The 15,688-nt window shown below is 33.0% G+C and overlaps 2 protein-coding genes across 2 annotated transcripts in view; both read left to right on the top strand.

Annotated features, from left to right (window-relative positions):
* Positions 1-8,149, top strand: part of LOC134692632 (uncharacterized) — a 22,325-nt gene extending 14,176 nt beyond the window's left edge. The window contains exons 8-11 of the mRNA XM_063553091.1: positions 130-384; positions 3,457-4,050; positions 6,095-6,219; positions 7,913-8,149. Coding sequence (XP_063409161.1) covers positions 130-384; positions 3,457-4,050; positions 6,095-6,219; positions 7,913-8,149 — 1,211 coding nt within the window. The remainder of the gene's footprint in view (positions 1-129; positions 385-3,456; positions 4,051-6,094; positions 6,220-7,912) is intronic.
* Positions 7,919-15,688, top strand: LOC134692631 (uncharacterized). Its single transcript, XM_063553090.1, has 3 exons — positions 7,919-9,097; positions 11,220-11,277; positions 15,021-15,688. The coding sequence occupies exons 1-3, from the start codon at positions 8,183-8,185 to the stop codon at positions 15,686-15,688; spliced, it is 1,641 nt and encodes a 546-aa protein (XP_063409160.1). The 5' UTR covers positions 7,919-8,182.

Below are 15,688 nucleotides of genomic sequence, written 5' to 3'. Positions count from 1 at the left end.
ATGTTTATTTTTGTTCAATCTGATTGTATGTTGTAAAATTGTCAGCAATTTTTTTTTCTAAGACTATTAAAATTTCTGTATCGTTTTATTCATCACCATGATCACATTCCAGAAATAAACTTATTTCAGTTTTGCCAGATGCCATAAACCAACTATCAGAAGAAGATAAAATCAGGTACACTAATCTTATTCAAACTGAAAAAACTGAAAAGAGGTATTTTGTAAGAACTATGATAGTTGGTAAGGAATCGGTTGGAAAAACGTGCCTCTTGAGAAGATTATTGAAGGAAGACATAGCCGATGTCACTAGTACAGATGGTGTAGATATTGCTGTTCGTAGATGTAAAATCAACATAAAAAATGGAAAATGGATAATCGGAAAAGGTGAATAGAAACTAAGTTTAAAAAAAAAAAATTATATGATTGCAAATCAGACAACCCTCCAAAAGATACCAAAATGACACAAATACAAAGCTATAGGTTATCATACGGCCTTCAACAATGATCCTCGACATGTAAAAGAATTGAACTTTTTTAAGTGGTGACATATAATGAATATAAATTTAAGGGAAAAATTTACCAATCGAAAATCAATCATTGAAAATGCATATAGATTCGCGGTTATTATTAAATGTCAATTGTGTTCTTGGAAGTAACAGTAGGATTTTCAGAAATATAATACTAAATGACCTCGATCTTAGAATCCTGGATTTAGAACTACTTTATACATTTTCGCGAACATGATATACGGAAATCATTTAGAACGTGTGTTCTCCTAACACCAAAATTTCTCCAACATAAAACTACACTCTAAGTTCACCATCACACATTAGTTTTGCTTTTCAATTACTAAGGTATAAATACTTCAAATTTAAAAACAAAAGATGAATATGTTGCATATACTTGTAAGAAGTTTTATTTTGAACACCTGTACTCAACCTTTTTTTAAAAGAAAGCATTTATTTTATCAACATTTTCTGAAATGAAAATGAAGAGACCATTATCAAAAGACAATTTGTTAGAACCATATAGCACATGTGCAAGGGAAAAACATGATTCAAGAAAAGGTAAAAATCACATATTAAGGTTAACCATTCGCTGTGTTTTCTTGTTTATTTACATGTTATGTATGGTATTTTATGTAGTTTTAATCACTTAAAAGAGGAACAAAAAATAAAAAAGGGACAGTCAAACTCATTAATCGAAAAGGAACTGACAACGCCATGGGTAAAAAGTAAAAGAAAACAAACAGAACAATAAATACACAAGACACAACATAAAAAACTAGCAACACGAACCCCATTTAAAATTTTGGGCGATCACAGGTGCTCCGGGAGGGAAAGCAGATCCTTCGCCACATGTGGAACCCGTGGTGTTGCTCATCGTATTACTAATCCGGTAAAAAGTCTAGTACAGTAAGTTAAATTCGTGAAAAAGGGAAGGGAATTGTAGTAACGACATAAAGGGCAGCCAACTCGTGATGGCGTACGTAAAATTTACGAACGGTTGATTTAAACTTCTCTAGTTGGAACTCTTGGTCTAAAAGCTTTATTGTGAGCAGCAGTATCAAGAAAATCATGATAGGAAATACAAGCCCGGGAATATCGTATCAATTGGGAAATATATAGTCAGTATGCAGACGCTTGAAAAGCTGAAATCATATCTTTTGTCGTAAAGTTTTGTGTTCAACCAAATCTCATTGTCTTTTGTCTAGATCTGAGTCAAGATATGAAGCAGACTTAACTGTATCAGTTGTATCCTTTATTTCCAATTTGACGGGATAGATTCGTTAACTTTATTAAAGAAATGTATCGAATATGAACTTGACATGTCTTCTGTTGCTGCACTCTAAACGTATGTGTATACGTTGAGTTGATGTCTGGTTTTCCTTTGACTATATATCTGCTTAATGCCATTCAGAACGTACATTGCGCTATAATGGTAATTTACGAATTGTGACCTGGAATTTGTCTCGTTGGCACTTTTACCACATCTTATTATACCACATCTTCTTATATCTATATAAAATTAAAAGAATAGAAAAATATAAACAAATAGATAAATACAATCTACATAGGTTTTCAGTGAAGAAAACATCATCACTGAATACAACACCGTGTTAAGGTCAAGTTACAGTAAATGGGCTATGTAACAGATTACAGTAAAATGTGGCATACAACTCTGTCTCGATGAACTTCAACTGAAAATCGAAAAAATAATGCATTTATCTCAAGTATCATTTGAAATATTACTGATTGAATTCTTACAAAATGGGTGAACATTTGTATAGAAAGCACATAAAATCGGCGAAAACCCTTCTAAAATTTGTCTTAAAATCGCAAAATCTCTAATTCTACTCCATAGATTTTTCTTAAAAAACTATATGTTGTTGATACATAAATTTCCGTTATAATGATGCAAAATAACGATAGGGTCACCGACTACGTTTTTACGGTATACATCATTCAAAGTTGCGTTCCTTGTGAAAAAAACGTCGAAATAATCGTAACGTTATCGCGTTGGAGGTCGTAAAACGTTGATTTTTGACGTTTTTCACTACCAACAAGGTAACAAATTGATTATTAGACAAAAAACGATTATTTTATATCATTAAAACAGAAATTTATGTGTCAACAATATATAGTTTTTTAAGAAAAATCTATGGAGTAGAATTAGAGATTTGGCGATTTTAACACAAATTTTAGAAGGTTTTTCGCCGATTTTATTTGTTTTCTATACAAATATTCATCCATATTAAAAGAAATCAATCTGCATTTTTTCAGATAATAAAAGAGATAAATGTATTAATTTTTCGATTTTCAGTTGTAGTTCAACGAGCGAAGGATGTATGCAAATTTTTAGCAAAATCTGCGACATAGCCCCTTTACTGTTCCTTGACCTTAAGGTTTAATGTTTCATACACAACGAAGGATATAATGCAGTTTAGTGATATGGTAGTAGTAAAATGTAGTCCTATAGGGTGTTATCATTTCGGCTAATCTTTCTATTCCCTTACAATGTAATATAAACAACATTTTACTTTCACAACAACCTATAAGATAGAGGTTTAAACCCGTATGAATGGTATGGTAAATGATACTAAGTTTTGGCTAAGTTTGGCTAGTTACAAAACCAGGTTCAACCCACCATTTCTTCTTAAAATGGCCTGTTCCAAGTCCAGAAAATTGACATTGTTATATTATAGTTCGTTTCTCTGTGTGTTACATTTAAATGTTTGTTTATCTTGTGTAGTAGTTCCCCTCTTATATTTGATGTGTTCCCTCAGTTTTAGTTTGTATCCCAGATTTGTTTATTTTTCAATCGATTTATGAATTTCGAACAGTTGTATACTACCGTTGCCTTTATTTATATACTACTACCAAATGATAAGTTTTGAAACTTGTTGTGAAAATGGTGGATTGTTTTTTAGTTTTTTAGTTTTTTTTTTTCTGCTAGAAATCGATGATGATAAGTTGAGCCGGATTATGAGAGCACTTAATCCAAATGCAGCGGACAAAGACACTCAGAATATGCAGGTAGATGAGACAAAGAAAACAAATTCAAGCCAAAGTGATAAAATGTTTACTGATAAAAAAGAAACGACAACCGTCGCAAAGGTTAGAATGGATAAAAGTACTGATATCAATGAGTCCTCATTAATGGTTAAACATGAGGATTTAGCTTCCGAAGCAAATGTTAATCATGATAAAAATAAAAATTCAAATGAGCCTGCGTCTTTAGAAATGCAGGAGGATTTAGCTACCGACACGAAGGGACACCTTTATAAAAACGAAGATATGATTGAGTCTGCATCCTTGCTAATGCCTGCTGATTTGATGTCTAATGTGGTTTCCAAGTCAACTGAAAAAACATCCTCGAACCTTTATGCATTGTGTGACTTATGGGACTTTGCAGGACAAAAAGAATTTTATGCTACACATCAAGCATTTTTGACCAGTACTGCACTGTATCTTGTTGTTGCAGATATGAAGGACGACATAAGTAAACAAGGCTTAAGTCAGTGCTTTGCCGATTTTCAGGATATTGGAGGTATGTTTCAGTTTCATAAAATCACTGACAGTAAAACATTATATTTCAAGATTTGCAAATATACAAAATATACAAGCGGGTTGTTGGCTTAATATGACACAGTTTAACATTTCGAAACAAATAGAAAGATCCAGGTAAACAAAGTACACTGAACACCAAGTAAGGTATTTCAAGGAAGGAACCAACCAATTATCTATTTATTTAGGCAGAAGTAGTTGTACACGGTGCTGTTTTTTCAACAACCACTCCTCGAGTATTAATTTAGATATTGGTATAAACTAAGTTTACAACTCCCCAAGGCAAACTTGACCTTATATGGATTTTGATATTTAAATAGGTTCTCTATGGTGATAAAGCACTTAACTGTTCAAATTCTTATACATTTCTGGCTTTTAAACATTCGGCTTTGAATGATCCCGATGGTAGTAAATCCAGAAATGCGCTGCAGACCCATGACATTTATAACGTGTTGTTTTTATTTTTACCGTGTCGAAGATTTATATATAAAACAATTCACGTTTCGTAAAAAATAAAAATACGTTTAAGCTACCTGTTGCCCTACATTTGTACCTTATATATGTATATATAGAAATGAATTCAAAATCTATAATCAGACCGTGTGCTTGCTTTCAAATCAATATTGATTAGTTTTAAAGTGTATTTACATCCAATGTAACGCATTCATATAGGTTCTTACATTGATACCAGTTGATTTTCGGATTTATCAAATCGAAATAGTTAAATTATTAATTTTTAAGTCTGGGCCACGGCGAAGACTTTAAAATCTACAATTTAAGTATCGAGATTGAATAAATCGATAATCCACGAGGAACTATGCAAGAATCGTTTTCTCTAATGATTACAAAATAAATGTTTTTGGGCAACGAAATTCCCTTTTGAGTGCCTTCCACATTCCACAAAGTTGTCAATTTCATTAACACCTCCTGGCATATTTTGATACATCCAGTGTACTGGTAAAATGTATGACCCGTAAATTCATCCTATCAACGTCTGCGTCCAACGGCAACCACACGTGGATTACATTATTTTATACAGTGGTTTCGAAAAGAATATATAATAAGAGAAAGTAGAATATTTTACACCTCATGGGTTGAGATATTCATTAAAACAAGGAAAATTTTGCCTTCAATTCTTGTCTGACAAGTAAAATGCATTGCTACATGTATAGATTATGAAGCGTCGGGTTAAAACCCAAGTAGAAAAAAAAATAATACATCAGTTTTTGAGGCGGGATATGTAGTTGTTAAAAACGCACACGTTATACTTTGTTATATCAATGTGTGTATAAACGAGTTGATCAATTTACTAAACTTTCTCCTGATTCTTACGATCATGGCGATAGCTTCCACTAGTCGGATTATGCATTCAAAGAAGTTTGTTTAAATAAAAAATGATTGCAATCTTACTTCTAGTGTATTTATTTACTGCTCATTAGAATATGTGTGTTGTATAGAAGGCGTTATAGAAAGGTCCAAATATATGTTTTATTATGCGAACCCTTTTCCACTTGTTAAACTTCAATTTACTGTTGTGTATAAGGTGTTACAAACAAGACCAAATATAGTGTCTGCCTATTTTCACTCCAAAACAATTTTTAAAGAGCAAACACGAACTCAGTTAAGTTGAACATTAACTCACATTGTTTTAAGGGGGACCCAACACTACATGTATACCGCAAAAAAACAAAATTCTTGTTTTTCTCTCATTGATAAACTAGGCCAAGCTAAACATCTTGTAAACAATTTATTTTGACATACACATTTCTTCGACTCCAAATTTTTACTAAACAACATAACCTTTCATGAAAATGGAGAGAGTTTCATACGCAGAGAAAAATAGGAATATACATATTTTCTTATTCAAAATCGACAAATTTGTTCATGTACTACACTGTATTACATATAGTTGTCAGTTATGTTAGAAATAAATCATTGTTTCATAGTTTTTCCCTGTTAAGGTACATATCCAAAGTATCGCATTCGGTCTCGAACGTTATTTTTTCAACAATATTTCTTTCTTTCAGAGTATGTCGATTTTTGGTTTGACTCTATCCATTGCCATCGACCGGCCGACGAACGATATGGTTCTGAGCACTTCGATCCTCCAATTTTATTAGTCTTCACTGGAAAGGATAAATATGACAAGGAAGTAATAATATTGGGGAACGTTGTTCCTCCCTTCTATCTGAGTTTTGTATAAAACCTCACTTATTATCATCCGTTCATGATCGGAACGTCATCATACAAATATTTGCTATTAAGACATTCATCCAAACAAGATCAACATAGTCACCGTATTACCTTAAAATATCAGCAAAACCCATTAAAATTAGTAATCTATACACATATGAAGGATAACAACATGCGAAAACGATTAATTATAAAAAAAAATTAACGTCAACAACAATTACAGACAACAATTGGAAAACAGGCTTCTTTTAAACAGGCATATTTAGAACGTTTGATGCAAAACCTGTTTGAGAGCACCCACCTCAACACCAAACTTGGCCAATAGCTTAACAAAACAAATTACGCACAAACAAAACTGGTAAGTTAAGTGATGGATCGTTGCCTGCTCAATGTCAAGTGACAACAATTTCATACATATTCACAAAATAATAAAGTTCAAAAACATATGTTCTGCTACATGACGAACATTGATTTGTTGGACAGGAACATGCATTTTTGCCTCGCTTAAGGTCACATCAAGACCCCTTTAGGAGTTTACAATAACGTAAAATCTATATTTGTTTTTTGTTGTTGTCGACATAACAAATTTACTACTATTTTCCACAACAAAAAAAATCATATCTTGAGGAATGCGTAACACATCTCAGTTTTGTTCTTTGAAGGGTTAATAATTTTTCTGTCGATTTATCATCAACTTTTAACACCACTGATTCGATATAACTGCTGGTGGACGTTCATCCCCGAGGATATCACCAGCACAGTAGTCAGCACTTCATTTTTGACATGAATATCAATTATATGGTCATTTTTAAAATTTTCTTGTTAACAAACTCTGATTTTTTCGAAAAAAAACTAAGGATTTTCTTATCCAAGGAATAGATTAGCCGTATTTGGCACAACTTTTTGGAACTTTGTACTTTTTTGGCTTTATAACTATTTTGATCTGAGCGTCACTGATGAGTCTATGAAACGAAACGCGCGTCTGGCGTATTAAATTACAATATTGGTACCTTTGAGAACTTCAACGTTAATTTCAGGTGATTTGTGTATGCATAACATGTTAAGAATGATGACTTGGTATACAATGTTCAGTTGTGTATATGGCATGCATATCAAGACAAGGATTAAGGTTCAGCATTGTGCGATTTCCCTTACTTACGTGTTATTGGTTTCAATGGAAATTTAGATTCCAATACCCGAAAAGTACGTTTATAGGAGAGAAAGTGACATTACTTTAATAATATTTAGGATTAATCATATTCAATAATTCGTTGCTATTGATTTGACGCCCAGTGGCAAAGATTTGAAGCAAACAAATAACCATAAAAAGGTAAGACCTCGCAAAGAGTGTCGAAATATTGGTTGAAAAACTTAAAATCAACTTTGAGGTTAGGGATTATAAAGATTAAAACAGAAATTTAGACATTTAACATGCTACAAATGTACAGTATGGGCCCTTAAAAGAGTTGACGCAAATGTTCTTAATATGCAGACACCTCTATACTCTTTACAAGAGTCACACCGAACATCACGACCCAATAAGTAATACGTTTTAATAAAGATTATATATATAATCTAGTCCAATCATTTCATTAATTATTGATATAGCATCAATCATGACAATTGCTGATTTCTATATCTATTTTTTGTAGGCAGATTTTAAGACGAGAGAAAAAGAACTAGATGATCAAATGAACCAAGTTCTTGGATTTCAAACTAAATATCATCATTTGCACAACAAGTTTTATCTGTCAAATACAAATGACAGTGACGAAGAATTTGAGAAGTTGAGATACGCAATTTACGAGACCGCACGGAAAATGGAAAATTGGGGTAAAGGTTTTCCGTTAAAATGGATTCTTTTAGAACATCTGATTGAAATAAATTAGAACAATGGAAAAAATTTCATCAACTTTACTGAAATGTCAAATCTGGCTAAACATCCTGATATCAATATTCTAGAAAAGGAGGATTTGTTGTTGTTTCTTCGATTTCAGCATACTGTAGGGAACATTATTTTCTTTGAAAATATACTGGATTTGATCATATTAAGGCCTCAGTGGTTAGCAGATGCTTTCCGATGTTTAGTCTCAGACAGAGTGGACAACCGAAGATTGCATCACCTTGAGGACTGGACGCTGTTTAAAAAACAAGGCAAAATAAGTGAATCATTGATAAAAGAACTCTTCGAATCAAAAGATGGAAGTCAATTTTCAGGACAGAAAAATAATTTATACAAAGTTATGGAACAACTGGACATACTAGTTAAAATTGAGAACTCAAGTTATTATATAATGCCTAGTGCAATGCCGTCTTCCACGTTTGACGTTGTATGTGACAAATTTGGCATTCTTACACAAAATTGTAAAAAAACTTCTTGGCTTTGTTTTAAATTTGAATTTCTTCCACCTTCTTTCTTTAATCATCTATCTGCCTGGTTTATAAGAAACTACAACCCTAGCAAGGTAGAGGGGGGTATTGCATTATACCGTGGAATTTGTATGTTTGACATTGATCGATCTGGTGGTACAAAGATTATAGTTACCATGTCGACTGATACAATTGCTCTCCAGGTTGTGACGTTTTCCGAACATCATGCGGGATTCGGAAGCGCTTGTAGCAATATATACATTAAGGTATCCCGTCTATTTGAAGATATAAAACAGAGGTATAGGGTGATACTGTCTTTTAAACTTCATTTCCAATGCAGTGATGGCTCTTATTTTCAAGACATATTTGAATATGAGAAATTAACAGTTGAGAAGGAGTTTTTCTGTATTCAGCATAAACAAATGCATCGATCTGACCACATATTTTTACCTTGGATGAATAATGAGGTATGTTTTTAAAAAACGGAATCATTATAAATTGGTCAGATTATCATATGGAATCCTTAACAGTCTTATCATAGTTCGATATAATCTGGACCCATTGTATCTAGTCTTAACTCTGACTCGGTACCTTTATTCTCAATTGTCTAATAGTCTTAACTCTGTCTCGGTATCTTTATTCTCAACTGTCTAATAGTCTTAACTCTGTCTCGGTACCTTTATTCTCAACTGTCTAAATGTTTTCTGAAGTACACAACTCAAAATCCCAGACTTTCAAAAGTTCATTTTCAGATGTCAAGTCCAACTAACTAAACTTAACTAGCATAATCTGTTTAAAATGGTATTTGTAATGCTAATGAATATGATTATGATTATGGTTTTGGTAATAACAATTTTAATATCCATTTTTCGTAATATTTTTTTGACGGGGCTCGGCTTTTATATATCCCACCGTTGTGTCATTGTGCTACGGTTATTTTTTTGTATCCCTTTCTTTCATTTTTGCTTATGTAGTTACTAGTTTGAATTTTCTAACTATTTTGATCTGAGCGTCACTGATGAGTCTTATGTAGACGAAACGTCTGGCGTATGAACTTATAAGCCTGGTAAATTAGTTAACTATTAAGACATACGAAGAAAAATCACAATGTAATGAATATGTCGAGACAAATTAAAAATGGTATAATTTGTTATGAAAATTCAGGATTTTAAGAATAAATTAACACAAAAGCAGAAATGGTAAGGATATATCAATACAAATCATATGAGGATTGATTCAGAATGTATTCAGGTATTTGTAGAGACAGAATTCATACTTTTAGAATAATAACACACAATTCATAAAAACTCAGATACAAATTGGTAACTTTGGGATCTGGATCAGTGAATGTATAATCAATTCTCATTCATAGTTTCCTCGACAAGATTTTTAAAAGAAGATAACAATAATAACTACATGTTACTTAATTTTAAATTTTATTTCTCTGGTACCATGAGTGTGTAATACTTGTTTCTTGACGTTTAGTATAAACTAATCATTCTGCGAATAAAACATTGCAATCAATGTATTTGCATATATGATTTAAATGTGTTTTGCAATAACATGATACAAATACCGTTCATTTACCCACAGTGTTACAACATCCTTAATTTTCGGAAATATTTAGTAAACTTTTTTCAAGTATGAAGCTTTCAATATGCACACATAATTTTTTTAATCAAACAGAATGATTCGCAAACTTACATGTCAATGATATATTGACAAAGCCATGGCATGAAACTAAAAACAACCAAAAAAATATACAGTAAGAAACTAAACATAGAAAACTTAAAACTGAGCAACACAATCCCAACCCATATCCATGGGTGATCGCAGATGCTCTGGACGTAATAATTATTTACATGTATATCAAAAAAAGAAGATGTGGTAGGATTGACAATGAGACAACTGTCCACAAGAGACCAAAATGACACAGACATTTAAAACAACTATAGGTCACCGTACGGCCTTCAACAATGAGCCAAGTCCACACCGCATAGTCAGCTATAAAAGACCCCGATAAGACAATGTAAAACAATTCAAACGAGAAAACTAACGGCCTTATTTATATAAAAAAAAAATAAAGAAAAACAGATATGTAACCTATAAACAAATGACAACCACTGAATTACAGGCTCCTGACTTGGGACAGGCACATACATAAATAATGTGGCGGGGTTAAATATGTTGGCGGGATCCAAACCCTCCCCTAACCTGGGACAATGGTATAGCAGTACCACATAGGTCGTCTCTTTGCTCATCGTCAATTCTCACATTTGGTGTATTTTCCAAACTACTGTGCAGATCTTAGAGACCGATCAATAAATCTGAAGTACTGGCGAGTGGACTCATGATATCTTTGGGGACTAAAAGTCCATTAGATATATCAATCCAGTGGTAGTAACCCAGTGAACATTAACAGCACCTATTTAACTACACCAGATCTGCATTTCGTCAATCAGTTTTAATTTTGCATAATCTCCCTAATAATCATATTTGTTAGATGTTCAGTAAAACATTATGAATAGCAAAGCTATATTGTAATCATGTCGTTTAAGTATTCAATTATTATTATTTATTTTTTTTCAGGTTAAAGAGATTCTCGACAGAGCGAAAATTAACACTACACAGGATGACCAAAATCCAGGTAGTATGAATATCTATATATTCTCCTTTTGAACCTTTATCTTCTAATCGTTTTTGTGTTGTTACTACAACGTATATAAATGGTGTTATAACTCAATAGTCTTATCTCTCGAATATTCTACTTTATATCCAGGGAACACCATGGAAGGCGGGCGTTCCTTTATTCAGACTTACAAGAATTAGTTGGATAGAGGACTTCAAAAGTTTTTCAAGTTAAAGTGTTTTCCACAAATATATCTCTCTTTGATTATTGTTTACACATAGGTTACTTTTTTATGATGTTAAGTAAGAAGACACAGGAATAGTCATGGCATACATTTAAATGACATTTACTTTTCTACATTGGTTAGAGGTATAGGGGGAGGGTTGAGATCTCACAAACATGTTTAACCCCGCCGCATTTTTGCACCTGTCCCAAGTCAAGAGCTTCTGGCCTTTGTTAGTCTTGTATTATTTTAATTTTAGTTTCTTGTGTACAATTTGGAAATTAGTATGGCGTTCATTATCACTGAACTAGTATATATTTGTTTAGGGGCCAGCTGAAGGACGCCTCCGGGTGCGGGAATTTCTCGCTACATTGAAGACCTGTTGGTGACCTTCTGCTGTTGTTTTTTTATTTGGTCGGGTTGTTGTCTCTTTGACACATTCCCCATTTCCATTCTCAATTGTATTTGATGGATGGGGTTATTTGGCTACAGCAATAGCAAAACGTGTAAACTTATAACAATAATGTCTCTGTATATGCAAATGCCACAGCCTTACCAAATGCGAAGGTTTATATTAAGTAGCAACATATCTTTCTTCTGTATATTTTAACATGATAAATAACAAATCTAAAATAGACTATTTTTTGACAATCTGTGTTGTTTCGCATTAAATGTAAAATGTTTCAAGCTATGATGCGAATATAAAAAATTTTAAAGTTATTAAAACAATGATTTCTTTTATTCTTTTAATCGGCTTTAGAAATAAAGATGGAAATTTAAGGATATTAAAAACATTCTCATTTGATGATTTTTGATGAATTAGGAAATTAATAACAAAATTAAGATTCCAACTGAACCAGGCAAAGAGGAATTTGTCCTACACAATAATAAAGCTTACGGTCCAACATAGTATAACATTCCCTGTTAACTACAGCTGTAATGGTATTGTTTTATTGCACCACATGCATTTCGGCAATTAACATTTTTTTTAGTGATGCTTCTTGCCGTCAGTCCACAATCTTATACTAAGCATAACAGAGCTGATAAAAGGATTAGGAAATAATAGTAAAGTCAAACGTGTTATTTTTCATTTTACTTGCACTGGGCTGACACCAATACTCCATGTTAAGCTCAAGCTCAGTATGCGGTGCTTCGGAACTGTCATGATTTAAAAGTAATTATGTTTTAAATTCGACGTTTGTCAATGGTGCAACAACTAATAAACTAAGGTTCCCATTCCGTCGTGGTCACTATTGGTCCCCTTCCGACCGCGACTGCCAATAAAACCTTGGCAAAAGGCTGGATATCCCCTTGGTTGAGAGTGATGTACAAGTACACGGCCACGTAAGTTTAGATTTGGAATGTTGAATCCGATGTCTTATGGAGGGAATGCCATATTTTCTTTTCGTTGGAACCTTTGCAATACCTCTAAACCGGGGTGAGAAAATTGTCTATTGCACATCAATATATTCTGTCACTATCCAATTCACAATCAATTGCAGTCAAAATTTACCAGACTTCTATCCCGGAATTACCCATATTTACTGTTAACTGATATCGTCAAGAACATGCAGAAATCATTTACAATCGGACGGTAAGCAACAAACAATCAATTTACGGAAATATGATTGATTCCTCAATTAGCACTAGCTTAACGTTAAGTGGCAATTATTTCATGAAATAAAGGTGTGTTGGATATAGGCAGAAATTTAGACTAAAAGAGGTTTCCGATTTTTCTTTATTGATAACTTGATACTCTCATACCCGTAGCCAGGAGGGTTCGGACGACCCCCCCCCCCCCCCTCCTTGAAATCAAATTAGCACTGTTAAAGTCAACGTTTTGTTCAAATTGTGACTGTTTGAAAATTCCTGGCTACGGGACTGACTCTCCTTTACAGAATTGCGTAATTAAACATTCCATTCATCCGAAAATTGGCATAGATGATATCAATTAGGTATTACTACATAACACAAGATTTAATGACAAAGATTATTTGATTACATAAGCACACGAAAGCGCACAATTTTGGATCTAATCCAATAGTTTTCGAGAAGTATAAAAGGCGGTGTATTCAGTGAGTTTGGAAGCCAATAAAAAATCACATGTTACAGAGTCAAAAGAAGTGCTTCGAATTAGATATATTGATCCCCGAAACCGTTTTAATATACAACTGCAGAAAGTGTGTCAATTTTCCTTCAGGAGTCAATATATTTTGCGTCCAAAATTGGTTGGACGTGGATGCGTATTTATACATCCTACGAAACCGCACATACCATTGAAGCCAAATATAAGCGCTCCAATATGTTAAACGGAGAGATTTGAACCGATTCTATCTTGGTTAGACATGGAGCTCCCTTGCAAAACCTGCTCTTTTATGTAACCAAAAGACATCCTGTGCATGCTTAGCTATAACTTGACATTATATTCATGTTCCCGCTCGCTCATAAAAATAAAGCTGTGTTCATGTTAAATCTTTCATTAAACAAGATTACTACAATAGGCAGAGAAACCGTTGTCTGAAGTGTAAGCTCATAAACGATCGATTGTTTCATTATTGTTTGCTTTACGTTCAGTGGCAAATATTTCATTCATTTTCAAGACGAGAAATTACTGAGAATGCATTTAAAATGTGAGTACTGAAGAACGAGACAATTCAAATTTATATTGTAAAACAACATCGCTGATGTGTTTCTACTTTAGGAGTTTTGACAAGTTTTCTACAACTACCTCTTCCATTTTAGAGGGTAAACAAAAGATGAACAGGACACATTTAATTCGTATCTTCTCTGTACAAAAACAATAAATGCTTTATAAAGTTTATGGCAATTAGGACCAGGTGTTTACACATTTGGATAACTGCAGCTGGGATTTCGAAAACGCCTCTATTCATATATTGAATTTATTTATTTAAAAGCAAGCACAGCATATTTAAAAATATCTAACCGAAAGATCAAAATTGTTTACCAGTTTACTTTTACCGCTTTAAAACTACAATCCATTGATATATGAGACATACGAAACAGGAATACAGCGACACGTCTGTGTAAACTTTATAAAGGAGGAACCCCAAAATCCGTAATTAGTGTAATGTAGCCTATGAATAGATTTATCTTTTGTCTTGCGCATGATTTAAAGGTAGCATGAAACAGATATTTCTTCCCACTGTTAGACTATATAATAGATAATGGAACTGTATTTTAATATTTTACCTTTATATCAATTTTTCATTTTTCTTAATTTATATTGTGTGGTCTGATAATTCGGAGCTTGATATAAAAGTTAAATGAGTTTTCAATCTTGTAAGTGAAAAAAAAACATAAATTGATAACATCTTAGAGAAAATTTGAGGTCGTGAAATGTTACTTAAAATATATAGTTTGCAAAACATAAGAAATGTTACAACATGCAGTCACTCTTAGTGGTAAACTGAATTATAAATTAAATCCTTTTTAGTGGTATTTTTTTTTGTAAACTCCATTATAAATAAGGTAACCGCTTGTTGAAATAACCATTTTGATACTTGATTATTTATTTCAGAAAATGAACCAAACAAAGAAGAAGCTCAGGATCAAACACCTGTCAAGACCAACCTTCCTGTTTCTGTCAATTTGCGTCAACAGATTAATATAAAACAGTCAACGAATGAAGATCAGGTCATTTTTAGCTGTAAAAAAACAGGCAATACATTAGTGTTCAGCGACTTATACAATAAACAACTTATTATTTGTAATTCAGACGGTACTGATATCCATCACATTCCTCTGTCCTATAAACCAGGTTATATAACAAAGATAGATAGTAATACTGTAGCAGTATCCTGTGATGACAAAACCATACTGATAATAAATATATCTACACGTTCTGTCACCAGTACAATCAACACCAGTAGTTACTGCTGGGGAATATCATATAATGATAATAACCTGTACGTTGATATTGATCAGAGTATAATACATGTGATGAACCTGACAGGTAAAGTAATACGTACTATACCGGTACCTTCAGACGATATCCGCGACATTACAGTAGACAGAGACAGGTTGGTCTGTATAGACAAAACATCAATATACTGCTGCTCGTTAGAAGGAAAAGTAATGTGGAAATTTAAAAAGGATGAAATTCAAGATTTACGTCGTGTGACAACAGATGATGAGGGGAATGTTTATGTGACTGATTGGAGGAAAGACATTGTAGTAGTTGTATGA

Source organism: Mytilus trossulus, chromosome 12 (genome assembly GCF_036588685.1).
Source record: "Mytilus trossulus isolate FHL-02 chromosome 12, PNRI_Mtr1.1.1.hap1, whole genome shotgun sequence".
Lineage (NCBI taxonomy): Eukaryota > Metazoa > Mollusca > Bivalvia > Mytilida > Mytilidae > Mytilus > Mytilus trossulus.
Note: the sequence above shows the minus strand (reverse complement) of the source record. Positions and strands in the feature narration are given on the sequence as shown.